Source organism: Macaca thibetana, chromosome 11 (genome assembly GCF_024542745.1).
Source record: "Macaca thibetana thibetana isolate TM-01 chromosome 11, ASM2454274v1, whole genome shotgun sequence".
Taxonomy (NCBI): domain Eukaryota; kingdom Metazoa; phylum Chordata; class Mammalia; order Primates; family Cercopithecidae; genus Macaca; species Macaca thibetana.
Genome location: NC_065588.1, coordinates 21,987,762 through 22,014,604, shown reverse-complemented (window position 1 = coordinate 22,014,604; position 26,843 = coordinate 21,987,762). Strand labels below are relative to the sequence as shown.

Genomic DNA, 26,843 nt, shown 5'->3' with positions numbered 1-26,843 from the left:
CTTTAAACATTTGAAAATTATCCAAAGGAAAAAAAAAAAAAGACAGTCTGGTACATGAAGATGGGGAAATCTAACTAGTATTTAACATTTTTATTCCTTTAAAAATCCTTGTGAATTAAATATCATTTATATTTTCCAAGGAAGAAACAGTCTCAGAGGGTTTTAAATTGCTTGTCTAAGCTCATTAACTAGTAACTGTCAAGGTCGGTGTCTGAACCCAGATTTTTGATTCCACGGCTGGGATCACTGGTTGTTCCAACAGTTTGATCTTTGGAGCTGTTTTTAAAAGAGACAGGAATGTAAACATGTGAGCTCATTTGAGAAACATCTCCATTCTTTGACTTCAGCATGTTCAACATTCCATTACTGTCATTAATGTGTTATCATCTAATTGTGAGATTGTTGTTGAGGGACCACAGACAAATCTATCTAGAGAAGGAGTTTTATCAGTGGAATGAGACTTGAGATAATTCTAGAAAGTGACCATATCTGAAATTCTATCTGCTTTGGGGATGTGTGATACATCAACATGAGAAGTTTTTAGAATTTCTTTTTTGAATGATGAGACAGAACAATACCTAGGAATGTCGGGAAATGGGATAAAAAGAAAGCGTTAGGAAATGGACAGAAGTCCCTATCTTTTATTTGAATCTATGGCTGTTATTAAAGAATTGTTTTAATTTTGGAAAAGAGTTTATAATTGAATCATATACTATTTAAATACAATAAGACATGTCCATACTTGTATTGTCTGAGCAAACATAGCCCTTATTCCTATTTACATGAAATCTGTAGGTTTAGTGTCCCAGACTCTGAGCCCAGATAGTTGACAAAAAGTTCGAATACTAGGTTGGAGCCAAAGTAATTGTGGGTTTTGCCATTACTTTTGCATCAACCTAATACAAATCCCAACAAGTTAACCAGAGACAAATTTCTGCAGGGGCCTCACTACATAACACAAAGGAACTAATCACAATCCTGACATAAGCACACATAAAATCTGAGCTAGAACATCAGGTCCAAAAGTAATTGCTTGTCTGGCAACATAATGCAGTAGAAAGTCAGAAACAAAAAGAAGGAAACCCTACATCTGATCCTCATTGTGCCACCAATTGTAGCTTAACTTCTGGCAAGATGTTTAACTTCTCTGAACCCATATCATATATATATACACACACACACACACACACACACACACATATATATATCTCATATATATATGCTAAACATCCTGTGTATATATATGTGTGTGTGTGTATATATATAGTGAGAGCATGCAATCACTCTCCACTCCAGCCCTAATATTGCAAGCTATTATTCTTCTACATCTTAGGTATTCTTCCTCTGAAACTTAACAGGACACATGTGGAATGATGTATATTCTCTTAATGATCACCTCTGTAAATTGATTGAAATATTTGGTTTAAGAACTTGGGAGTGACCTTTTAACATTTTCTCTTGCCTTTTCAAAGGATTATCTGGGAGCCTGCATTGTCCTCACTGCATCTATAGCATCCATTAGTGGGTCTTCGAATTCTGGATTGGTAGGCTTGGGTCTTCTGTATGCACTTACGGTAGGTATGGATAAAAATATCACAGGAACAGAAAACCAAACACCGCATGTTCTCACTCATAAATGGGAGTTGAATATTGAGAACACATGGACACAGAGAGGGGAATGACACATACCAGGGCCTGTTGGGGGGTTGGGGGTGAGGGGAGGGAACTTAGAGGGTGGATCAATAGATGCAGCAAACCACCATGGCACACGTATACCTGTGTGACAAACTTGCACGTTCTGCACATGTATCCCTTTTTTTAAAGAATAAATAAAGGGGAAAACATCTCATTTTGTGCAGTGTTGGAGGGTCTACTATAGTTATTATCAACTCTTATTCATGGATGTTAGAGGAAAGGTTTAAATTCATAAGAAGATTACATCTTGCAAATAATAGTAGATTGGGGCCCAAACCCAGGTTTATAGGACAGTTTGGATTCATTTCTAGCATTGTGAACCAATTTTTAAGAACTTCTCAGATCTTGTGGTCAGACTACTCTCCAGGCTGTTTGGGATCCCTGTCCTGAGTTGTACACAACCCAGTTGGGGATGCTACAATGAATGTGAATATACATGAGATAAATGCAAACAGAAGTGTATACCACTATCCACCATGCAGGGAAATCAGGACAGTTCACAAAATAGTGACGCTTATGGACCCTTGAAGGGAGCAGACACCTTCTTTGCTGATATATCACATGACATTCTCCTTGGTCTCTAATATTCTGTAGCACTTATGAGTTGTATCACACATGTACACTAATGGTCCAAGTTATCTCGTTCCAAAATTTCCGGTGATTAACCACAACTTCTTACTTTAATTTATTTAAAAATTTTTTTTAATCACCTGACACAGATAACCAATTATTTGAATTGGGTTGTGAGGAACTTGGCTGACCTGGAGGTCCAGATGGGTGCAGTGAAGAAAGTGAACAGTTTCCTGACTATGGAGTCAGAGAACTATGAAGGCACAATGGGTATTGCTCTAAATATTGTTTGTTTCACTTAAATATTTATTTTAATCAAATATTAGTGTGTGTTGGGCATATTGTTGTTTCTGCTTTTGCTTTCCACTTCAGTATCCAGAAAACTGTCTCTCATCTTGGCTTTGCTTGATTATGTACAACTGAAAAGATGTGACTATTTATACCTGAAAAGTCTTGGATGAAACCAAAGTCCAAACAGATATTTATTTAATGATATTTAAAGAGACTTATAAAAATATTTGGCCTTTATTACATTAATTGCTGACCTAAACTATAAACTATTATATTCTCTTTCTCAAGATGTTATTAACTTAGTGTCAAGAAATTTGGATCTTAAAATACGGACTGAGATTCCCAACTTTGCTAGAATAAAACTGTCAGGAAATTCAATACTGAGGACAGAATAATCTTCATTAAATGCAAATCTCCAAGCTCAGAAGGCATTCCTTTACCTGAGTTTTTCAACAGCCATCTAGCTCTTCAAGGACAAAATCCAGAAAACTTAGCTAAGATCATGAACCCCTTCGTTAGCCAACCCTTGTCCATCTGTCTTGTCTCATTTCTTGTCATCCACCTGCACCACTTTTACTCTGGCCACACTAACATGCTAGGCTTTCTTTTCCTCTTTATTCTCCTATGTACATATATTTAAAATAAATTTCCCAGCTCCCATCCTCTAAGATTCATCTCAGGCACTGGTTCCTCTTGGAGCCCTCCTGGACCTCCGAGGTTAGCACCGTAGGTTTGCCTTCATCATGGGGCCTCCATGTAGTACTGTAGGTGCTGACCTACTGGACACTTCCCCAAGGACAAAGCAAACACCTCAAGCTGTGTCTTTCATCTCCATATTCCCAGCACCTTGCACAGCACCTCTCACATTTAAAGCACATAAGTGTTTAATGACCAACTGACTGAACAAATAAATCAATTCAGAAAAGAACTATCTGTCCAGTTTGAATAGAATTGAGTGACAAAATGCTAAGGAGAGGTGATGATGGTTAAGGCTCCAAAAACAAACACGAAAAAACTGTCTTAAAAGTGCTTAATCAAATGGTGTTTATTTGAATGTGATTTAAATTTAAAAAAAAATCCTGCCACATAGTTTGGTTCAGTATTACTTTAAATTTAGAAAAAAAATCTGTATGTATAATGTATTTAAGTATGCATACGTTTCTTTCTACATCAATCTCTATCTGCCTATTATCTATCTGTCTATTTCCCCACCCCATCCTCCAGATCCTTCTCAAGTTCCAGAACATTGGCCACAAGAAGGGGAGATTAAGATACATGATCTGTGTGTCAGATATGAAAATAATCTGAAACCTGTTCTTAAGCACGTCAAAGCTTACATCAAACCTGGACAAAAGGTATGAAATCATTGCATTTTATTTGTTCTCTATGTAAAACCTCTGATGGAGTCTGCTTTTTTACTGCCTAAACTCTTCATACTTCCCAGCCAAGTAAGTATATTCTCACTGGCCTCACATAATATTCCCTACTTGGTGTAGGTCAAATTATCTGCATAAAAGAAAAAAGGGAGAGATAGGATCAGACTACAATACATGTTCTCCAAGTCATATTGTAATTCACTAGTCTCCCATGAAGATCAGAAAAGTCAACAATAGGCATGTTTTTAAAAATTTCTATCTTCTGGCTCCTGGCCAAAATAGCCATCCCTTTGGGAACCTTTGCATTCATAATAACTCTAGTCCCCAAATTACTTCTTTTAGTTATCATAAAAAGAACAAGTGGGCAGAAGAAAATGGAATCATTCTGCTTTTTGTTATAAAACTATCACTTCTAAGATAATATGGAATCATTATTTGTTAGTCCAACAATATATTAAATGTAAAAAAAAAAAAAAGCCACAAAGAAAAAGCAAGGCAATCACATAGAAATAAAAATAATTAGAATGAAATCATTGAAGATTTGGTGAAGACTGTTTTTATATTTTTATTTTTTATTTTTTGAGACAGGGTCTTGTTCTTTCACCCAGGGTGGAGCACAGTGGCATGATCACAGCTCGCTGCAGCCTCGACCTCCTGGTCTCCAGCTATCCTCCCACTTGAGCCTTCCAAGTAGCTGGGTCTACAGGCACACACTACCACACCCAGCTAATTTGTGTATTTTCTTGTAGAGATGGGTTTTCAGAATGTTGCCCAGGCTAGTCTTGAACTCCTGGCCTCAAGTGAGCTACACACCTCAGCCTCCCAAAGTGTTGGGTTTACAGGTGTGAGCTATTGTGCCCAGCCTGTTTTTATCTTGATAATAATTTATAATGTAGACCTAAGAAAAAATGATTACTATAATGTAATTATTTAAACATAATTACAGTTTTATCATAATATCTTAAGTTAAAAAATAAAACAAGCTAATCTTCTGTCCTTTGTCTGAGTCCTCTTCTCTTTGAGTGACAGCTGTTTTCATAGGTGGGCATATGTGGTCGCACTGGCAGTGGGAAATCATCGTTATCTCTGGCTTTCTTCAGAATGGTTGATATATTTGATGGTGAGTTGCTAACTAAATTTTTTAAGTGGCCATGTGGTGCTTTCCTTTAAAAAAATCAATTTACCTAATCCTGCAGAAATAAAAAGCAAATATTTATAAGGACTTTGTGCTCTACACATGGTTCAAGGCAGATATCCGAAATAAACAGCTCAAAAGTAAATAAAGGACATAGAATTGGGGAAATAAAATGATGAGCCTTAAACTCATGTCTATACGTTATTGCTAAAGCATTTTAATAAACTTGGTAAAATGAAAACAAGACCACCCACTTTGAATAGCAGTAGGTGGAGGTAGAATTTCAAGAGAAAGAAAGAGGGAGGACAACTGCCTTGCTTCCTTTAGATTAAACATATGTCTCTTTCCAACAAAGGAAAAAAGCACAAGGAGATAAGTAGTCTGCATTTTAAATTTTGGTACGTAACTCTTACCATCATCTGCTTAATAACATGGCTTAATGACACTGAACATTTTGTGAGGAGGCAACCTCTGCTGCAAAGTGATAAAGCTCATGATAACAACATACACAAAACATACACATTCATCCACCAAATTATTAATAATATGATACACAGGAGCATAGAAATAACTTAATCTTTTTTTAAAAAAAAAAAGTCCCATTATTTAGTCTATCAAGTGACCTATAAATAGGCCAGCACATAAAGTATCTTGAATGAAAGAGGATCCAGCAATGAATTTGACCAAACTTAGTGTACTTGACAGTACAAGGAGTGCTTACAATTATTATCTGTAATGATTATGATTATTATAGTATTTTGCATGTTTATTGTACTTGACAGTTTGTATTATTGAATTTAATCTACACAACGGCTCTGTGAGAAAAAGAGGTCAGTTTATGAACAACAACATGGAACTATAGTAAATGTAATTTCTGTGGGGTTTAGATTCACGAGGTGAGCAGCTTATTTTTTCCATGGCTAGTAATAATGCACAGACACTTTAAGGACTTTCAGTGGGATTAAAGTTCTAAGGCAATTAAGTGATCAAAAATCAATTGACATTTTTCATTAAAACACTGTGTTTATGATCAATCATGTTAGGTTAGCCTGATCCTCGTGAGTCCAGACACATGATTTCAGGTCCCATGTGAACTATCAATGATTTATTCTCTTTTTAATAGCAGTAGGCTATTAGGATTTTAATACGTAATTTGTTATTTCTGATCTATTATTCCTGAAAGACATAGGTTAAGCTAATCTTGCCTACTCTAAATCTATCTGGTAAAAGGACTGCAGCTGCCATTCTGAGCCTGGCATCTTATCTCACAAGGCAATATGGTCTCTGCACAAAAGTGGTATGATTAACTGCATGTATCATGGTGGAGAAACAACATCAACACTGCATAAATCTCTATAAGTCCATATGCAGTATGGAGAAATTTATTAAAACTTGATATTCATATCACAGAATGTACTTCTCTATTTGTAATGCATTGTACTATTAAATCAATACAGGAGTGAATGACAAAGATCCTGGTTTTTAAAGAGCCTATATTCTAGTTGGGGAACAGACAATAAAAAGATAAGTAAAGGTATATAGAATATCAGATTCTGATAAATCCCATGGAGAGAAATAAAGTGGGAAGGAGGATAAAGGGAATACTAGAAGGGAAAGGACTCAGGAAGGGATAAAAGTACTTTTTGGTTGGTATGATCACATAAACAGAATAAAAACTCTGAATTCCTTTAGGAGAAATATGTAAGAAAGACAAACCATCACCAAATGTGTATATTATGTAGAGACACATGATTTTTTTTATTATACTTTAAGTTCTGGGGTACATGTGCAGAACGTGTGGGTTTGTTACATAGGTATACATGTGCCATGGTTGTTTGCTGTGCCCATCAACCCATCATCTACATTAGATATTTCTCCTAATGTTATCCCTCCCCTAACCCCCCACCCCCCAACAGGCTCGGTGTGTGATGTTCCCCTCCCTGTGTCCATGTGTTCTCATGTTCAACTCCCACTTATGAGTGAGAACATGTGATGTTTGGTTTTCTGTTCCTGTGTTAGTTTGCTGAGGATGATGGTTTCCAGCTTCATCCATGTCCTTGCAAAGGACCTGAACTCATCCTTTTTGATGGTTGCATAGTATTCCATGGTGTATATGTGCCATATTTTATTTATCCAGTCTGTCATTGATGGACATTTGGGTTGGTTCTAAGTCTTTGCTATTGTGAATAGTGCTGCGATAAATATATGCATGCATGTGTCTTTATAGTAGAATGATTTATAATCCTTTGGGTATATATCTAATAATGGGATTGCTGAGTCAAATGGTATTTCTAGTTCTAGATACTTGAGGAATGACCACATGCTTAAATGGAAAAGTTGGTCTCCTGAATTTCAACCCTGAACTAGGAAATAACTTTCAATTTGTAAACAAATATTATTTTACTTGTGATTTTACTATGTATCTGTAACTTCTGTTTCTCCTTAACAGGAAAAATTGTCATTGATGGGATAGACATTTCCAAATTACCACTGCACACACTACGTTCTAGACTTTCAATCATTCTGCAGGATCCAATACTATTCAGTGGTTCCATTAGGTAGGTAACATATTTAGCAAACATCTGTGTGCCTCGGGATTTAGCCTTTGACTCATAGAAAGGTTTTACTCAGAGTCATTTTTCAGGTCTGAGTGAACCGATATCAAGACAATAAAATCAAATATGCCACCCAACAATTTGGATTGGAAAAGCCTCGAGTTGCTAAATTAACCTATAAAATTATGTTTCCAGGAGATCTTCATCCCTTTCAGTTTGATTCTATGAAAGCCACTTTTTCCTCTATACTTAAGAACGGTGATGCTTGGCAGACTTTTTTAAGGTGTTCTATCTTACAGATATCCAGTCTAACTTGTGTGTCTGGCCTGACCTCAGCAGATATTCTGACTTTGGTTATTCCCTTTACCTACCCCTCCACCCCTTACAATTTTACTTCAGCCAAAATTGCTATGAATAAAGCTGCTACAGTCTTCATGCCTGGTTCAGGGTTTCCCACCAAAAAAAAAAAAAAAAAAAAAGCGGGGGTGGATATCGATCATCTGCTAGCTGCTTTAAATATATTATTTGATTAAATTCTCCAACCATTACTCCAGGATACGTATTTATTATCCCCATTTTACAGATGGGGGTTTTGAAACTCAAAGAAGCTATAACTTAAACCAAGTTCCTACACCTAGTAAGTGGAAGAACTGCTATTCCAACTGCAGTTTGTCTGATTCCAAAGTCCATGTTGGCATCTGTATTAGTCTGTTTTCACACTGCTGTAAAGAATGACCTGAGACTGGTAATTTATAAAGGAAAGAGGTTTAATTGACTCATAGTTCTTCATGGCTGGGGAGGCCTCAGGAAACTTACAATCATGGCGGAAGGCAAAGGGGAAGCTAAGGCACATCTTCTCATGGCGCCAGGAAAGAGGGAGAGTGAAGGGGGAACTGCCACACTTTAAAACCATCAGATCTCATAAGAATCCACTTACTATCATGATAACAGGATGGGGTAAAATGCCCCTATGATGTAATAACCTCCCACAAGGTCCCTCCCTGGACATGTGAGATTTGGAGCAAACTGATATCAGCATCGTCCCCCAGATCACATCTCTCATTTGATCATATTTTGTTCTATCTTGCTCCTAACCTCCATCTACTTAATTACAAAGAAGTGTTTGCCACTTCCTTTTACTAATTACTCTTTATTTTAAAGGAAAAATGTATGTAAGATTGCCTGATACTTAGTTATAAAACTACTTTAAAACTTCTGGATGTGTCAAGTAATTTAGCAATACCATAGTGAGTTTATATCTCCAAATATATTTATTATGAATACTACTTGATATGGTTTGGCTGTGTCCCCACCAAAACTTCATCTTGAATTGTAGTTCCCATAATCCTCAAGTGTCATGGGAGGGACCCAGTAGGAGGTAATTGAATCATGGGGGCAGTTATGCTGTTCTCATAATAGTGAGTGAGTTCTTGTGAGATCTGAATTTTTTTTTTTTTTTTTTTTTTTTTTTTTGGTGAGACGGAGTTTCACTCTTGTTGCCCAGGCTGGAGTGCAATGGCATGATCTCAGCTCACAGCAACCTCCGCTTCCTCAGCTCAAGCGATTCTCCTGCCTCAGCCTCCCAAGTAGCTGGGATTACAGGCATGCAACACCATGCCTGGCTAATTTTGTATTTTTTTAGTAGAGATAGGGTTTCTCCATGTTGGTCAGGCTGGTCTCAAACTCCTGACCTCAGGTGATCCGCCCGCCTCGGCCTCCCAAAGTGCTGGGATTACAGGCATGAGCCACCACGCCCAGCGATCTGATGGTTTTATAAGGGACTTTTCCGCTTTGCTTAGCACTTCTCTCTCCTGCCGCCATGTGAAGAATGACATGTTTGCTTCCCCTTCCACCATGACTGTAAGTTTCCTGAGACCTCCCTAGCCCTGCAGAACTGTGAGTCAATTAAACCTCTTTTCTTTATAAATTATCCAGTCTCGAGTATGTCCTTGTAGCAGCATGAGAATGGACAAGTACACTACTATTGTTGGTGATGCAGCACAGCTTATCTAAAATAGTGTCATATGTTCCCATAGAGATGTATGTATGTAGCATCAGTCCTGCAGGAATATTTTGCTAGATACTATTTGGGTTATGCTAAGCATAGTTTGGAGCCAATGGATCTAGGTAACAAACTTGGTAATATGATATAATGTACATAAAGTTTTATAATGATATCATCAAGACAATTTTTTATACTATTAAGATTATGCATTCATTCATCAAGCATGAATTCAGTGCTTGCACTGCTCTGAGCACTGTTCTAGATGCTGAATATACAGCAGTGACCAAAATAAATGAAACTTACATTGTAAGGAAAGAAAAGCAATAAGCAAATATACATATAAGTTTCTCTATTTTGAGTTATTGACTAATTAACTAATTTTTCCCTCAGATTTAATTTAGATCCAGAGTGCAAATGCACAGATGACAGACTCTGGGAAGCCTTAGAAATTGCTCAGCTGAAGAATATGGTCAAATCTCTACCAGGAGGTCTAGGTATGTTTTCTAAATAGTATATTTATTTTTTATATATGCCATTAATCCTACATATGTCTATCTACATTTTATGCTATGATCACATAACTTTAGTGTTAAATCCCCTTATATTTAAAATAACACCCTAAAAGTCATTAGAATATTTCAAAATCTAATGTTTTTGCATGGGGTACAAGAGGGTGAACACAATAACAAATTCTGTTCTATGTGACTACTCCAAAATATTACAATTAATACATTTACCTCTGCCATCTTTTCACAATTGGTGGGTACAGGTCATTGTAATGGATGTTTCCCTGTAGTTATTCTTTCTCAGTTGACCTGTCTGATCACCTACCATCAGGAAATGAATGGGAGGATTGCAGGAGCTGTTAGGTTTAAGTTTGGCACCATTTAGGGAAAGGCAATTTTGCCACATTAGTAGCCATTTTCTCTGCTGCCAGGAGGGAAAATTCCTTTTATTTATATAACATAATTTTCTTTGGTTTTTTAATTTAAAACATTTTATTAATTTATTATTTTTCAGCTTTATCCATTTACTGAAAAAGGAATCTTTTTTCTTAGCTAAAAAATAGCTTGGCCGGGCGCGGTGGCTCAAGCCTGTAATCCCAGCACTTTGGGAGGCCGAGACGGGCGGATCAAGAGGTCACAAGATCAAGACCATCCTAGCTAACATGGAGAAACCCAGTCTCTACTAAAAAAAATACAAAAAAACGAGCCGGGCGAGGTGGCGGGCGCCTGTAGTTCCAGCTACTTGAGGCAGGAGAATTGAACCCGGGAGGCGGAGCTTGCAGTGAGCTGAGATCTGGCCACTGCACTCCAGCCTGGGCGACAGAGCAAGACTCCGTCTCAAAAAAAAAAAAAAAAAAAAATAGCTAAGCATTTTTTTAAGTCTTTCAAAACAGTAATCCTTTTGCTCAATTATAGACTAAGAGGAGATATTTTTCAGAACATAAAAATCTTTAAAGGAATAGTAATGTTATATCAATGACACAATTTTATCACATGAACAAACATTTATACCTTCAAATGTCTTTCAAAGTGGATTTATTAATTGATATCTTGGTCAAAATTTTGAAAGAAAATATGAGATATATAAATTTGATTAGGTCTGATTTCAAAAATTTTTATTTTATTTTAAACTAAGTTACTTTGTAGTGTTGGGTATTTTTTATTTTTTTATTTTTTATTTTTTATTTTTATACTTTAAGTTCTAGGGTACATGTGCACAACGTGCAGGTTTGTTACATATGTATACATGTGCCATGTTGTGTGTGCTGCACCCATTAACTCATCATTTACATTAGGTAAATCTCCTAATGCTCTCTCTCCCCACTATCCCCTCCCCACAATAGGACCCAGTGTGTGATGTTCCCCTTCCTGTGTCCAAGTGATCTCATTGTTCAATTCCCACCTATAAGTGAGAACATGCGGTATTTTGTTTTCTGTTCTTGCAATAGTTTGCTGAGAATGATGGTTTCCAGCTGCATCCATGTCCCTACAAAGGACACGAACTCATCCTTTTTTATGGCTGCATAGTATTCCATGGTGTGTATGTGCCACATTTTCTTAATCCAGTCTGTCACTGATAGACATTTGGGTGGATTCCAAGTCTTTGCTATTGTGAATAGTGCTGCAATAAACATATGTGTGCATGTGTCTTTATAGCAGCATGACTTATAATCCTTTGGGTATGTCCCCAGTAATGAGATAGCTGGGTCAAATGGTATTTCTAGTTCTAGATCCTTGAAGAATCGCCACACTGTTTTCCACAATGGTTGAACTAGTATACAGTCCCACCAACAGTGAAAAGTGTTCCTATTTCTCCACATCCTCTCCATCACCTGTTGTTTCCTGATATTTTAATGATTACCATTCTAACTGGTGTGAGATGGTATCTCATTGTGGTTTTGATTGGCATTTCTCTGATGGCAAGTGATGATGAGCATTTTTTCTTGTGTCTGTTGGCTGTACGAATGTCTTCTTTTGAGAAGTGTCTGTTCATATCCTTTGCCCACTTTTTGATGGGGTTCTTTGTGTTTTAAGACATTGTTTTGTATTGTCTTGAGGTAGTATCAGTTTTAAACACTTGTGTAAAGAACACAACATGTACTCAATCACTGACAAAAATTCAGTCCTAGAGGTTGTACAATGTCTGACAAATAAATGATGACAGAATGAAAGAACAATGTGATTACTGAAACCACAGAGTTCATACTGTCTTTAACTCATTAAAAGGAACATGTATAATTTTTGACTTCTGCTTCTTTAATATCTTCTAAGAAAGCACTAGAAAAGATAATAGTTGATTGATTGATACTCTAAATTTAATATATAACATATAGTTGCCAAATTGTGTTATTTGACATCTAGTTTTTTAAAAATCAACCTACAAAATAAAATTATGTTTATCCATTAGTTTATTTGAAAAGGAGGGCCAACTCAAAACACTACATTTTATTATTTTAATTAAGTTTCAAGGAGAAAGTGTGCCACAACCAAAAAGTAAGACAGCATGTCTTTAAGGAATGTTTTATTGACTTGCCAGGGTCAGGTTGTGAAAGTAATTCCAGAACTCTGGATGAACTTTCCATAATGATTTTTTCTTTTTTTGAGACAAGTTCTCGCTATGTTACCCAGACTTGAGTGCAGTGGCCATTAACAGGCATGATCATCGCATATTACATCCTCTAATCCCAGGGGTCAAATATCCTCCTGAGTAGCTGGAATTATAGGTGCCCCACTATGCCTGGCTCCCATAATAGTTTTTTTGATGTCTCCTGTGGAAAACCCAGCAAGTCTACTTGAGAAATTAATACATGCTTATAAAACTTTCTCTCTTGGCATTTAGAGATCCCCTCTCTCACCACTAATATTTGGAAAGACAGACAATTGCATCTTTCTAGTCCTCTTCATTAACATGAGAGCTGCATGCACCTGTTTAGAATTGTGGGCATAGTGTTTTGGGGTTATGGTACAGCACAGGCAACAGGGGATTGTATTTACATTATGTAACTGATGAATATTGTGCTCATCATCTTAGTAAAGATGACCAATTGCTTAATGAAGATTTGGTTCAGGCCAGCTTTAATGGAAACATTCCTTATCTCCAGCATCCTCTTATATGTAAGTTAGAATTTGGAGAATAAATACCTATTTTCCAATCATGACAAATTATAAGACTTTGATACCATTAGAATATCATCAATAGAAATTTTCCCCAGGCCATTAGGAAAAGGTGTTTGAATTCTAATAAAAAAGACATTTGGAAACAGAATTTATCTTAAACTCACAATAGTACAGTTTGTGAAATGTAGATGGAAACCAAAAAAAAAGAAAAGGATAATGAGGACATATCATTCATTTATCCATACAACAGTGTGTTATTCAGCTCCTGTGTAAGATGTCATAGTACTAGGGACATACTGACAAACAACAAACCCAGTCCTTATCCACTTGGTACTTACAGTTCAGAAAGATGGTATAATTAAAAGAGAAGTGGAATTAGAGTTGAGAATATTCTGTATCTTATCAAGTGAGCTAAATGTGACTTTGGGCAAGCCATTTCATCTCTCTGGACCTTAGGTAATTATGTTAAGTAATCCCCTTAGAGAACGGTATTAAACAATTAAGTAATTTCCAAGGTCTTTCTGTCGTCAGAATGTTTTATATCCTACTATCAGAGGTAATTCACTACCTATTGTCATAAATGAGATGATTTAGGAACATCTTCATTTTCTCAAGCGGAGTTCCTCTTTGTGTTCCAGTCTGAAGTCCTTGTACCAGCACTAAGTGATATCCATCATGCTGTCATACAACGTAATGTGTTTTTCATGATTTTGCCCAAGGAAAATGTTAGTAGCATTTCTTTAGTGAAATCCTTGCTTCTTTCTCTGATTTAGATGCGGTTGTCACTGAAGGTGGGGAGAATTTTAGTGTTGGACAGAGACAGCTATTTTGCCTTGCCAGGGCCTTTGTCCGCAAAAGCAGCATTCTTATTATGGATGAGGCAACAGCTTCCATTGACATGGCCACAGTGAGTGCATTATCTAAGCTTTTAAAATTGACGAATTAGAGAAATGTGCATGAAAATTACAATTTATTATTTCCTGAATGGGTTCTGAATCCTCAGTACTATCGTTTTGAGAATCTGCTCAATCATCTCCTTGATGAACTGATGATAGCACATTGAGAATTACAATAAATAGGACCTGACATATGGTTTAAAGGCATTCCTATTACTAATAAACATAAAATAAAGTTGCCACAACTTTTTGAAAATTTTTCAGAATAGTAAATTTCCAGGGCTTAGTTGATGAGAGGTACTGTACTATATTCAAGTACTATGCCATAAAAGTTCTGAAATGCAGTGTGAAAATCTCTGTTTAATAGAATCTATTGATAACCAACACCACTCATTATTTCCTAAAGCAATTTGAAGAAGAATGATTCACTGGGATTAATAATGGCTAGAATTAACAATGGCCTTCTCTATGTGTTTATGGTAGAAAGCCATAAATTTTGCCTTTTGAAATATATTTTTTGAAATTGTCAAATGTATCCAAGAAAGATCTGTCCAGAAGGCTGTGATTGAGTAGGTAAAATGTTACATTAAATCACAAACTGCATATGAGCTAGCAATTAATGTTCTTTTGAAAGTTAACTTGATATTAAAATTTGACGTCAGAAAAGACACATGAGGGTTATCATAAGGGTAATACTGCCTCAACAGAAAAGAGAGAGAGTGTGAATTCAATGATTGAAAGAATTCCTTCACTCTAAAAATTGAACCAAGATTTCCTCTAGGACAGAGATGGAATCTGTACCCAGAACAGTCTTTAAAATATAATTATAACAGTGCTTTGTGGTGGGTATAAAAAGAGTTTCTTCCTAGAATGTTCATTTATGTGTCAAAGTCCAAATTTGTGACATCAATTTTAGTTTTTCTTTTCTGACTCAAAGCTTAACATCATTACAGAATTTTGCTGGTTTCGAATACATACTTTCTGTGGTATAACTCAAGTGAGCATTTTGATACCCATTTAATTTCATTTTCTTCTTTGTGTTTCCTGGACATAAATCTATTACCCACTTCCGGCTGATCAGTGACTGACTTTCATTTGTGTTTTGAAGACACGTACAGAATCCAGCATGAACCTGCTGCTGGGGACTGCCCGTTTTTATGACTTCCACAGAAAAAATGAGGGATTGAGAATGCTCACAAGTGATTCAGTGGAATATTGTCCTTGGGGTAAAATATTATGATGACAAAGTCATCCAGAGAAAATTTACACTTTATTTATTTTTATTTTATATTTTTTTTTTTTGCAGGAGAATATTTTGCAAAAAGTAGTAATGACAGCTTTTGCAGACCGGACTGTGGTGACAATAGCTGTAAGTATGAGAAGACAGAGTTGGTACACCTCTTTGGTTTTGGTTCTAACATGTTATCATCTTTACGTTTTAGCAAAATATACTTGTGTCGAATTATGTATTTCTCTGCTAATGTTTCTGTATCTGTGCAAAAAAAAAAAAAGAAAAAGAAGATGTTTTGAAAGCATTGTTCTTTCCCAAACTGTCTGCTCTACCTAACTGACTTCCTTAAACGACAATGATAGGACATTCTAAATCTAAGGATTCCAGCAGGTCATGGCCTCTGCTTGTTTACCAGATAAAATGGTAGTTCATATAGAATAATTCTCTTTTCTATAATCTGATAGTCTGATGAGCAGTTTCAGAAAGCAAATTCCTAAATTGGATTGCTTATTCTGCTACTATCTATACCTAATTTCTATGTTTCCATTCATTAATCTATTAAAAAATAGACATATCTCACAATAGGGGCAGGTAATTTTTTCTATTTTAGATAGCACCAATTAAATAGAAGAAGTGCTTAAATATTTGTAATTCACATTATAGCTGACTTACAATAGTCCACAGTTTTCTGTCTTTTCCTCTTTGCAAGTGGATTCTTGCTCATACTTAGTCTTACTGCTTAATAAAAACTATTTTTTTTTAATGAGTCACTTGGACATTTATTCTTCTGCTGATTCTCTTCTCTTCTATTTTTCTCTCCAGCACCGTGTCTCTTCTATTTTGGATGCAGGCCTTGTTTTAGTCTTTTCTGAGGGTATTTTAGTGGAGTGTGATACTGCTCCAAATTTACTCGCCCACAAGAATGGCCTCTTTTCCACTTTGGTGATGACCAACAAGTAGACCATCATGATCTATTGCGCCAAGTCTGTCATTCTCCGGTAGTTATCTTAGCAGTATCCCCTCAGTAAGGCATGGCTAATGCTGTGAATAAAGGGGAGGGCTGGGATGAGGGAACTAACTGCAGGGTGTTATTACAAAATCAGCTCAACCAAGTGCTTTCGTCATGCTCAGTACCGAATGGAGCTCATGCATGTGTTTTCAAATATATACATGCAAAAGAGAGTATTTATGAAGCCTATGAACTGAATTTACCTCTTATTCTAAGGACCAATTTCACTAGTCCTTAGGGATGTTTTATAAGCATCCATAAAAATGCCATACACATTTCTTACCTGCCCTGGAGGATGCATTGTTTCATTTAAATAGTTACTTGAGTTTCATTCGTGAGTAATGGGAGTGGTGTATGGAGTGCTTGCTATGCTTCTACTTCCTTGGATGATGCATGGGAGAAACAGAACCCTTTGGAGTGCAGCTTTTGTCAAGATGGCAGGAAATGATGTTGCATCAGGGCCTATTTCCTGCAAACTGCCTAAGTAAAGAAAAATCTACTTTCTCGAATTTTTCCAGTGAATTTTGTGGTTCCTCTTTCCTGGAGGAGAGTCACTCAATTAACTCATTGATATTAAGGTGTGAATGATTTAAGGGGTAGAATTGGTTAACTTTAAAAATAATTATTCAGTATTTTCAAGAATTTCCTTACTGGAAAAAGGTAGGGAGATATTTTGGAAGAGAAATAACTTCCTGCTGCCCCAAAACGGGTGGAGAGAGGGAGAGAAAACAGACCATTGCCTATTCAAAAGATGAATTTTTCCTACTCTGCATGAAGCATGGCATTGTTGGATGGTTCTGTTTAGTCTATATCTGGAAGATTACTTGAGCAAAATTTGTATTTTTAACAAAATGCTAGGTTTCCTAATTAGGTTACCTCTTACCTAATTTCTCCTACATTCACTGAATACTTTTCTATAGACTTATATTTCTTTCACTCATTCTTCATTTCAAAACCACTCATGTGAAGGTGGCCACTAGGATACCTAGAATTCCCTGCTCTCACCCGCCCCTAATACACATGAAGCTATCAAGGAAGAATCACTGTAAGATTTTGTAGAGGACCAACTCCTCATAACAGGCCCACAAAAGGGAGAGCACCATCATGCTTGTGGTAGACTCCTTGTAGAATTAACTTAAACTCTTAAAATCAACTGTTTTTCCTTCCCTGCCTAAGAGCTTATTACTTTGGTAGCTGCCACTAAAATTGTGGAATGCCTTAAAAAGATAATTTTCTCCAGCTTCTAAAAGGAAGCACTCACACACCAAAATAGTCCGTGGTATTTATTTCTGAAAATGATTACACCATTAATTTATCTGGAACATTTTGAAAATTTTATCAATACGATTAGAATTGACATCACACTTTGTCAAGGAACAATTATTTGAATTAATGGAATAAAAACCAACTATATTTATTTCTGTTGGTCAAGATTTTTCAATGTTTTTATTTTTATTTTCTTCCAGTAAATATTATTTTAGAATATCAATGCAATGTTTATAATATTATATTTATGGGTTTAGAGGCCAAATTCTTTTTTTAGACATCTATGATATGGCTATTGAACAGCTAATATTTTTCTGGAGGGAAAACGCACAGCAGATATTATTGGATAGCTTGTTAAGTTTCTTTTTCTAAACGCATGGGTGTGCAAATGGCTCTGGTCCTTTCTCAAAGATAAATAAATGTTAGCCTTCAAAATCTTGTTAATTCCTCAGTGTATTAGGTTGGTGCAAAAGTAATCGTGGTCTTTGACATTAAAAGTAATGGCAAAGACCACGACTACTTTTGCACCAACCTAACACATCATTTGTTACCAATATTCAGCAAATGATAGGCTTGTCATGGGTGTTGAAAACTGGCACATGTTCTAAGCTGGCATCATTATCACATTCTGTATATGTTTTCTTTTCCTTCAAGTCATGAGCCACAGCTATAACTGCTGGCTTTTCTGAAAGCATAAACACTGAGCGCACCCCACCTAGATGGCCCAGGGCAGAATGTACGCTCTCAACTCTGGGGATGGTTTTAGGTAGGACTTTGGATTGTTCAGAGAAGCACTTTGGAAGACTGTGTATCAGCTAAACAGATGGCATTTCTAGGTTTAGAACTCTGGACAGGGACTCCCATCAGCACACTAATATTTTGACCTGCATAGTTCAGGTTCAGTATGGTAGTCCCTGGCCACATGTGGCTATTAGTTGAAATGTAGATAGTTCGAACTGAGAAGTGTCATAAGTGTAAAATATATACTGGATTTCAAAGACTTAATACTAATAGAAGCATGTAAAAGTTCTCATGAATCATTTTTATGTTGGTTACATATTGAAATGACAACATCTGAATAGATTGGGTTAAAATGTATTAAAGTTGCTTTCATTTATTTATTTCTACTTTGAAAATGTAGCTCCTAGAAAATTTAAAATTACCTGTGGCTCCCATTATATTTCTATTGAACAATACTGATCTTAGCAAGAGTAAAAGCCCAGCACACAGATTTTTCCTTTCTAATTTATAAACATAAAAAATAATAGTAGTTGACATTTATTATTTGTTTGTATACGTCAGACAAAGTGCTGAATTTTTTTACATGAATTATCTCATTTGAACCTTATCACCCTTCTCTGAGGCAGGTACTATTACCATAATTTTACAGATGTGAAACTGGAACTATACAATGTTAAGTATATTGCTCAAGATTGCACAACTAACAGGTGGTAAAGCCAAAATACACAAGGCCCATTTATCTTCAGAGCCTGTTCTCTTAACCATAACACTGACATGGCAGGTGAATGCTCCTCTAAGGTATCAGAGAGCCTTATGAAACAGTTAGATGACAGGATGGAAATATCTCACATTTTGAAATGGGTAAACCTAATTTTCACACTGGTTCTGCTACTTATTATCTATGTGATCTCCTGGTTTTGCTTTATCTCTGTGAATGGTCTCCCCTATAAAGTGGAGAGAGATAACACCCACAGCTGAGGAATGTTCTAATGATTCACAAGAATGTGTGTGGAGCACTTAATATATGGCATATGCTCAGAAAGTGGTTGCTTTTGTCGTTGTTAGTTACTAATTAATCCGAAGGGCATCATGTGGAGAGAAGGAGTGGGTCAGTGGTGGTGATCTCCAAAGACTGAGACTGCATGTCTAAAGGCCTGGATAATCCATTCTATTACTGCATGCCAGAATGGACTTCCCCAAATTGTCATCCCGGAACTGAACCACTTTCCAGGGTTCTTCAAATTGTGTTATAGCCCAAAGAATTAGTGACTCTACACAAGAGATAATTATTGTTGACATTATAACCCAACGGGTTTACAATGACTTCTCTTAATTTAATTACTTGATAAACATTTTTATCCTACTTAAACTGAAGGTTTCATGAAATGATGATGCTGATATATTAGCTACACTCAAGTTAGTACAGCCCATAGAAAACCCAGCCATGTTGGCCATTGCTTAAAAGTATGTAAATAAATGATAATTTAAATAAGGACAAAAGGGGAGGTGTCTGTGATCCCTACATCTCGTCACTCACCAAGATAAACAAATGTCCCAGAATAATTCGTGAAATATACATATTCCATTGTTTTGGCTTGTGCCCTGAAATGTATAACAAATACGTGTATTCTTTCCACTCACAGCATCGAGTACACACTATTCTCACGGCAGACCTGGTTATTGTGATGAAGCGAGGAAATATTTTAGAATATGACACTCCAGAAAGCCTCTTGGCTCGGGAAGATGGAGTATTTGCTTCTTTTGTTCGAGCAGACATGTGAAGGAGTGTCTTAAAACAATACGTGTATTTAAAATAATGCAGTCATAACCTAATTAACGTTAATGGATCATCGGCTTGACCTCTGTAAAGTGGCATCTTAAACTTTTACAGATTTTTGCACAAGAAGTTGACATTTATTTTTCCTGTTTTTTAAAACAGTTTTTCAAGGTATTATTGCATAATATGTTCATTATTGATGTTTTTATAGTGATCAAGCCACTCTACCTTTAAGAATAACTAGGTTGTATTAAAACATGTAAGCTACTTTAAGTGGTAAATCAATAGCTAAAGTTTTCTCATAACTTTAAGTCTGGTAAATATCTCTCAGGCATGGAAGTTTCAATGAGTAATCAGTATTACTATACTCTTGTTTGTAAGAATATATTTTCCTTATTGTTTGAGTCTCTAGGGGTTATTGGAAGAGAATAAAAAAGGACATGTTTTCTAATGAACTCTCAAACTCAATATCTACTTTATGAGAATTTATTATGCATATTGCTTGTAAGCAAGTTATTGTATTCATTAACATTAATAATACCTATTTTTCTTAGGAGCCTTTTTTTTCCCTCTTGTTTCTTGTCACCAAGAAGTTATCACATTTATACTTATTCTATAAAGCCAAAGCCTTAGCCAGAAAGATCATGAAGAGTTTGGATATTTTAAAAACCATACTCAAATTTTCATTTTTTCCTGTCCTGTAAAGAGAGAATTCTTAAGAAATCAGTCATAATGTGCCTTTTCCAGACTGAAGTTCAAAGAGTGATTAGGTTCAATCTTTCAGTGGCAGGCCAGCTAAACTTTCTATAGTTTAATGATTAGCTCTGGTTATGATCTTGAGCCCTAACATGCCACATTACTCAAGATTTACACAGACAAGTGACTTCATTTGGCACTGCTAATAATGGCAGGTGAACATTCCTCTCAGGTGTCAGATATTTCATATGAAACAGTCCAATGGCAGGCTGGAAATATCTTAGACTTTGAAGTTATATATATAACAAGTATCTATTTCTAGCTGGAAAAGTTTACCTCTTCTAGACACCCAATGGTGTCACACATGATCATTTGCTCCTGCTCTAATTTTAATGTACATATAAAAAATACCAAAAATGTTATTATAATTTTAATGAGCATGTAAACAGTGTATCAAAAAATGATGGAATATTAGTATTAGGTTTGCTTAAATGAAAATTAATAAATTCAGAAATACTGAAAGTTACCTTCATTGTCATGTGAGCAACCAGTTTCTACCATTCTGTGCTCGTCCATTGTCAATATCATTGATTTCATTTTCATATGAAGATCTGAATGCATTGTAAGATTGTGAAGAGTTATAAAATTGATGAATTAAGAGAAATTATGCTGCTTTCCTATAGTTATTATGTTCTGTTTATTGTATGGTGTATTCGCTCTTGGAAAATCTGTAATAGTTGTGTATCCAGAATATGTGTCCTCACCTGAATATTGAATCTTTATATTTACAAAAAATGAGTTCCACAAGGATGGACAAAAATGGTCCATGATATTTAGCTTAAATTGTAACCTTTTGTTGTGTTCAGAAAACTTCATTGGAAGAAAATAACCTTGTTTTCCTAAAGCTAAACAGAATAGAATTGGTACTTATTAATTACGTCTTGAAAATACATTCTAAAAATTCAACCACTCTCCTAAAATGTTTGGCATTTAAATATTTTGTAGGGCTGAATATGCATATTGCTTGTTAGCAAGTTATCATTCATTCTCATAGAGAAATGGTTTTTTACCCATGGAAGTAATCTTTTAATGATATTTTCTAAGTATATTGCTGTACAAGCAACATCAGTAGAAGCCTATCTAGTTACACTAAACTAAAGATCACATTTACCATTCTTACAGCCAAGTGGTTGCTGGTCCCCTCGTAACTTTTAGTTACTTAATTCGAGTAAATGTCTAATTGTTTACAAAACTAAATTGACTAAATAAGGTCAAGGATAATGTTTTTCATTGATTAACCACTTATTATACATATTATCTATTGAATATAAAAAGATTCATCTTGAAATAATATTTGACTACATAGGTACATATCTGTAAAAGATGACCACCTTAACTAAATCAGATTTTACATTTATAAATTTTATATTTAATTAGTCAAATCAATTTTTAAATCATAATTCCTTAATACATATAAGAAGCAAATAAATGCATAAAGCATTATATTAAAATACCAGGGTTACTTATGTCATTGACAGGGAAAAGACTTTGTATAAACAATTGTGCACCATCTATTTTTGTACTCTTACTCATGATCCATTTAAAAGTCTACTCAGTTCTAGATTAGATACCAGAAGACCCTCTAAGTAACTGATACCTGAGATTCGGGACCATGTCTTGTTTGCCATTGTGCCCTTGGAATTTAATACAAGTGCCTAACCCACAGTAGGGCTGATTGATTCACTGATTAGTTTTACTGTCATGTGCCTATAACTATAGGTTATTCTCTTTCCTTTTCTGTGTTGTGTTTATTCTATTTATTCTCTACAATATATAAAATGTATTTGTTCTCTACAATAAATGTGTTTATTCTCTACAATATATAAAAACATATTGGACTACTATTATAATAAATTACTCTTCTATTTGCTTAAAGAGGGTGATTATTTTTTCACTTAACGTTCCACTGAGCAGCAACCAGGACTGGTCAATAGATGGAAATCAATGCCAATTTAGAGACAATACCTAGCCCTGCTTTGATAATCCTGTTTCACATTTGCCAGGGTCATGCACTTTCTTACTTTTGTATATAGGCTCCAGAGAAGTTTCCATTAAGTGAAACAGCTATATTAATTTTTTAAATATATCTTTATTTAAATAATCAGATGTCTGGACTTCATCCCAAGGTTTATTGATCAATTTTTATGGTTGTCTTCCAATATATCTTTTATCATTTATTTTGTAACACATTCTTTGAAGGTCTGTGATTTATAGTGCTATGATAATTCCCTTATTGACTCATTATTCAAAGTTAGATGCAGTCTTCTAATCTTAGCCATTTGGCATAAGAATCAATAGCCAAGGGGATGTATCCTATAACTTATGTTTAATTTGTTCTTTAGTAACTACATATGATGCATATCACATTATCTCAAGTATTAACAGGATTCACCTGGACCAAATTCTCCAGTGAAAGAGCTTGTATCGATACTTCTAGTAAGTGCTGCCAAATGATATTCATAATTAACCAAGTTTGGGAATCACTGAGCTACATCAATCATTACACTAGTTTCCCTTTGTTGTGCTGAACATAGAACCATAAAATACTAAAGGTGATTTTCACATGCTTCCTTTCCCTGCTGATATTAGCTTATCCTGAATTGCTAAAACAAGCCTCTTGGTGTCACTGAATCAATTGCCTTAGTTCATCATAAAGGAAACATTGTTTAACGAACTGTATCTTAGCTGAGAAGTTATCAACAGGGACTCAAAACCTTATTTTCTTTAGTTTTGTTGTGTAATCAGCAACAAAGGATCTGAAGATAAAACTTTTTTCTCAAAGATGCAAAGTGTTTCAAACATTAATTGTATGTGCATGTGACCAATTTGAGATTTCACTATTGATGTTTCACAATACGGAAGGAAGGTAAATTATCTGTGATGATTATTCTCCTTCCCATCTTATGTTTTTTCTCAAGTGTCATCATTGCTGGTATATGAAGGTTGACATATTCATTCTACATATCTCATAAATGGGATTTAAGTTATTCCTTTTTCTATGGACAGTAGCAAATTGCCCTTAGCCAGTCACACTATGGTCACCAGTGCCCTACTTCTAAAATGACAAAGATAAAGGGAGCCATATCTGGCTAAATAAGTTAATTACCTCAAAAAGGAATGGACTGTAAGACTCAGTGCCACCAACCATCACAGACCATCACCAATTACACACTCCATATTCATGACAAAGAGTTTCATTTTCAGGCCATTATTTTTGCTAATCTGCCCACTGTGTAAAACAAGTAGCTTGGTGGCTGGCAAGATGGCCAAATAGAAACAGCTCCCGTCTGCATTTCTCAGCGAGATCAGTGCAGAAGGGGGATGATTTCTGCATTTCCAACTGAAGTTCCCAGCTCATCTCATTGAGACTAGTTAGACAGTGGGTGCAGCCCACAGAGGGCGGGCCAAAGAAGCGTGGGGCGTCACCTCACCAGGGAAGCTCAAGGGGTGGGGGAACTCCCTCCCCAGCCAAGGGAAGCCACTAGGGACCATGCCGTGAGGGATAGTGCACTCAGGCCCATATACTACGCTTTTTCCATGGTCTTTGCAACCCTCAGACCAGGAGATTCTCTCAGGTGCCTACACCACCAGGGCCCTGGGTTTCAAGCACAAAACTGGGCGGCCGTTTGGGCAGACACCAAGCTAGCTACAGGAGTTTTTTCTTATACCCTATTGGTGCCTGGAATGCCAATGAGACAGAACTGTTCATTTCCCTGGAAAGAGGGCTGAAGCCAGGGAGCCAAGTCATCTACTCAGCGGATCCCACCCCCATAGAGCCCAGCAAGCTAAGATCCACTGGCTTGAAATTCTTGCTGCCAGCACAGCAATCTGAAGTTGACCTGGGACACTCCAGCTTGGTGGGAGGAGGGGCATCCACCATTATTGAGGCTTGAGGAAGTGGTTTTCCCCTCACAGTATAAACAAAGCTGCTGGGAAGTTCAAACTGGGCAGAGCCCACTGCATTTCAGCAAAGCCTCTGTAGCCAGACTGCCTCTCTAGATGCCTCCTCTTTCATCTCTGAAAGAACGGTAGCAGCTCCAGTCAGGGGCTTATAGATAAAACTCCCATCTCCCTCGGACAGAGCACCTGGGGGAAGGGGCAGCTGTCTCACAGCTTCAGCAGACTTAAACATTCCCGCCTGCTGGCTCTGAAGAGAGCAGCGGATCTCCCAGCACAGTGCTCAAGTTCTGCTAAGGGACAGACTGCCTCCTCAAATGGGTCCCTGACCCCCTATGCCTCCTGAATAGGAGACACCTCCCAGCAGGTGTCTACAGACACCTCATACAGGAAAGCCGCAGCTGGCATCTGGTGGTGCCCCTCTGGGATGAAGCTTCCAGAGAAAGGAACAGGCAGCAATCTTTGCTATTCTGGAGCCTCCTCCTCTGGCGATACCCAGGCAAACAGGGTCTGGAGTGGATCTCCACCAAACTTCAGCAGACCTGCAGCTGAGGGGCCTCACTGTTAGAAGGAAAACCAACAAACAGAAAGGAAAAGCATCAACATCAACAAAAAGGACGTCCACACAGAAACCCCATCTGAAGGTCACCAACATCAAATACCAAAGGTAGATAAATCCACGCAGATGAGGAAAAGACAGCACAAAAAGGCTGAAAATTCCAAAATCCAGAATGTCTCTTTTCCTGCAAAGGATCACAACTCCTCGCCTGCAAGGAAACAAAACTGGACAGAGAATGAGTTTAACGAATTGACAGAAGTAGGCTTCAGAAGGTGGGTAATAACAAACTCCTCCAAGCTAAAGGAGCATGCTCCAACAAAATGCAAGGAAGTTAAGAACCTTGAAAAAAGGTTAGATGAATGGCTAACTAGCATAACCAGTTTAGAGAACATAAATGACCTGATGGAGCTGAAAAACACACACAAGAACTTCGTGAAGCACACACAAGTATCAATAGCTGAATTAATCAAGCAGAAGAAAGGATATCAGAGATTGAAGATCAACTTAATGAAATAAAGCATGAATACAAGATTAGAGAAAAAAGAATGAAAAGGAATGAGCAAAGCCTCCAAGAAATATGGGACTATGTGAAAACACCAAACCTACATTTGATTAGTGTACCTGAAAGTGACGGGGAGAATGGAACCAAGTTAGAAAACACTCTTCAAGATATTATCCAGGAGAATATGCCCCTAGAAAGCCAGGCCAACATTTAAATTCAGGAAACACAGAGAACACCACAAAGATACTCCTCGAGAAGAGCAACCCCAAGACACATAATTGTCAGATTCACCAAGGTTGAAATGAAGGAAAAAATGTCAAGGGCAGCCAGAGAGAAAGGTCGGGTTACCCACAAAGGGAAGCCCATCAGATAAACAGCGGATCTCTCTGCAGAAATGCTACAAGCCAGAAGACAGTGGGGGTCAATATTCAACACTCTTAAAGAAAAACAACCCAGAATTTCATATCCAGCCAAACTAAGCCTCATAAGAAAATGAGAAATAAAATCCTTTACGGACAAGCAAATGCTGAGAGATTTTGTCACCACCAGGCCTGCCTTACAAGAGCTCCTGAAGGAAGCACTAAATATGGAAAGGAAAAGCTGGTACCAGCCTCTTCAAAAACATACCAAATTGTAAAGACCATTGACACTATGAAGAAATTGCATCAACTAACAGCCAAAATAACGAGCTAGCATCAGAATGACAGGATCAAATCACACATAACAATATTAACCGCAATGTAAACAGGCAAAATGCCCGAATTAAAAGACACAGACAGATTGGCAATTTGGAAGAAGAGTCAAGACCCATCAGTGTGCTGTATTCAGGAGACCCATTTCATGTGCAAAGACACATATTGGCTCAAAATAAATGGATGAAAGAATGTTTACTAAGCAAATTGAAAGGAAAAAAAGCAGGGGTTGCAATCTTCATCTCTGATAAAACAGACTTTAAACCA

The 26,843-nt window shown here is 36.6% G+C and overlaps 3 protein-coding genes across 5 annotated transcripts in view; 2 read left to right on the top strand and 1 right to left on the bottom strand.

Annotated features, from left to right (window-relative positions):
• Positions 1-22,801, top strand: part of ABCC9 (ATP binding cassette subfamily C member 9) — a 140,792-nt gene extending 117,991 nt beyond the window's left edge. For 2 of the 3 annotated variants that reach the window (XM_050747611.1, XM_050747610.1), the window contains 10 exons: positions 1,473-1,574; positions 2,415-2,535; positions 3,781-3,911; positions 4,974-5,052; positions 7,517-7,625; positions 10,018-10,121; positions 14,024-14,157; positions 15,453-15,515; positions 16,200-16,375; positions 20,037-20,134. In XM_050747611.1, coding sequence (XP_050603568.1) covers positions 1,473-1,574; positions 2,415-2,535; positions 3,781-3,911; positions 4,974-5,052; positions 7,517-7,625; positions 10,018-10,121; positions 14,024-14,157; positions 15,453-15,515; positions 16,200-16,337 — 981 coding nt within the window. In that variant the 3' untranslated portion in view covers positions 16,338-16,375; positions 20,037-20,134. Of the gene's footprint in view, positions 1-1,472; positions 1,575-2,414; positions 2,536-3,780; positions 3,912-4,973; positions 5,053-7,516; positions 7,626-10,017; positions 10,122-14,023; positions 14,158-15,452; positions 15,516-16,199; positions 16,376-20,036 lie in introns of all 3 variants that reach the window. The other variant, XM_050747609.1, reaches the window with a different exon arrangement.
• LDHB (lactate dehydrogenase B) overlaps positions 1-26,843 on the top strand; it is a 478,946-nt gene that overhangs the window by 283,132 nt on the left and 168,971 nt on the right. The window lies entirely within an intron of this gene.
• Positions 1-26,843, bottom strand: part of CMAS (cytidine monophosphate N-acetylneuraminic acid synthetase) — a 412,527-nt gene that overhangs the window by 230,877 nt on the left and 154,807 nt on the right. The window lies entirely within an intron of this gene.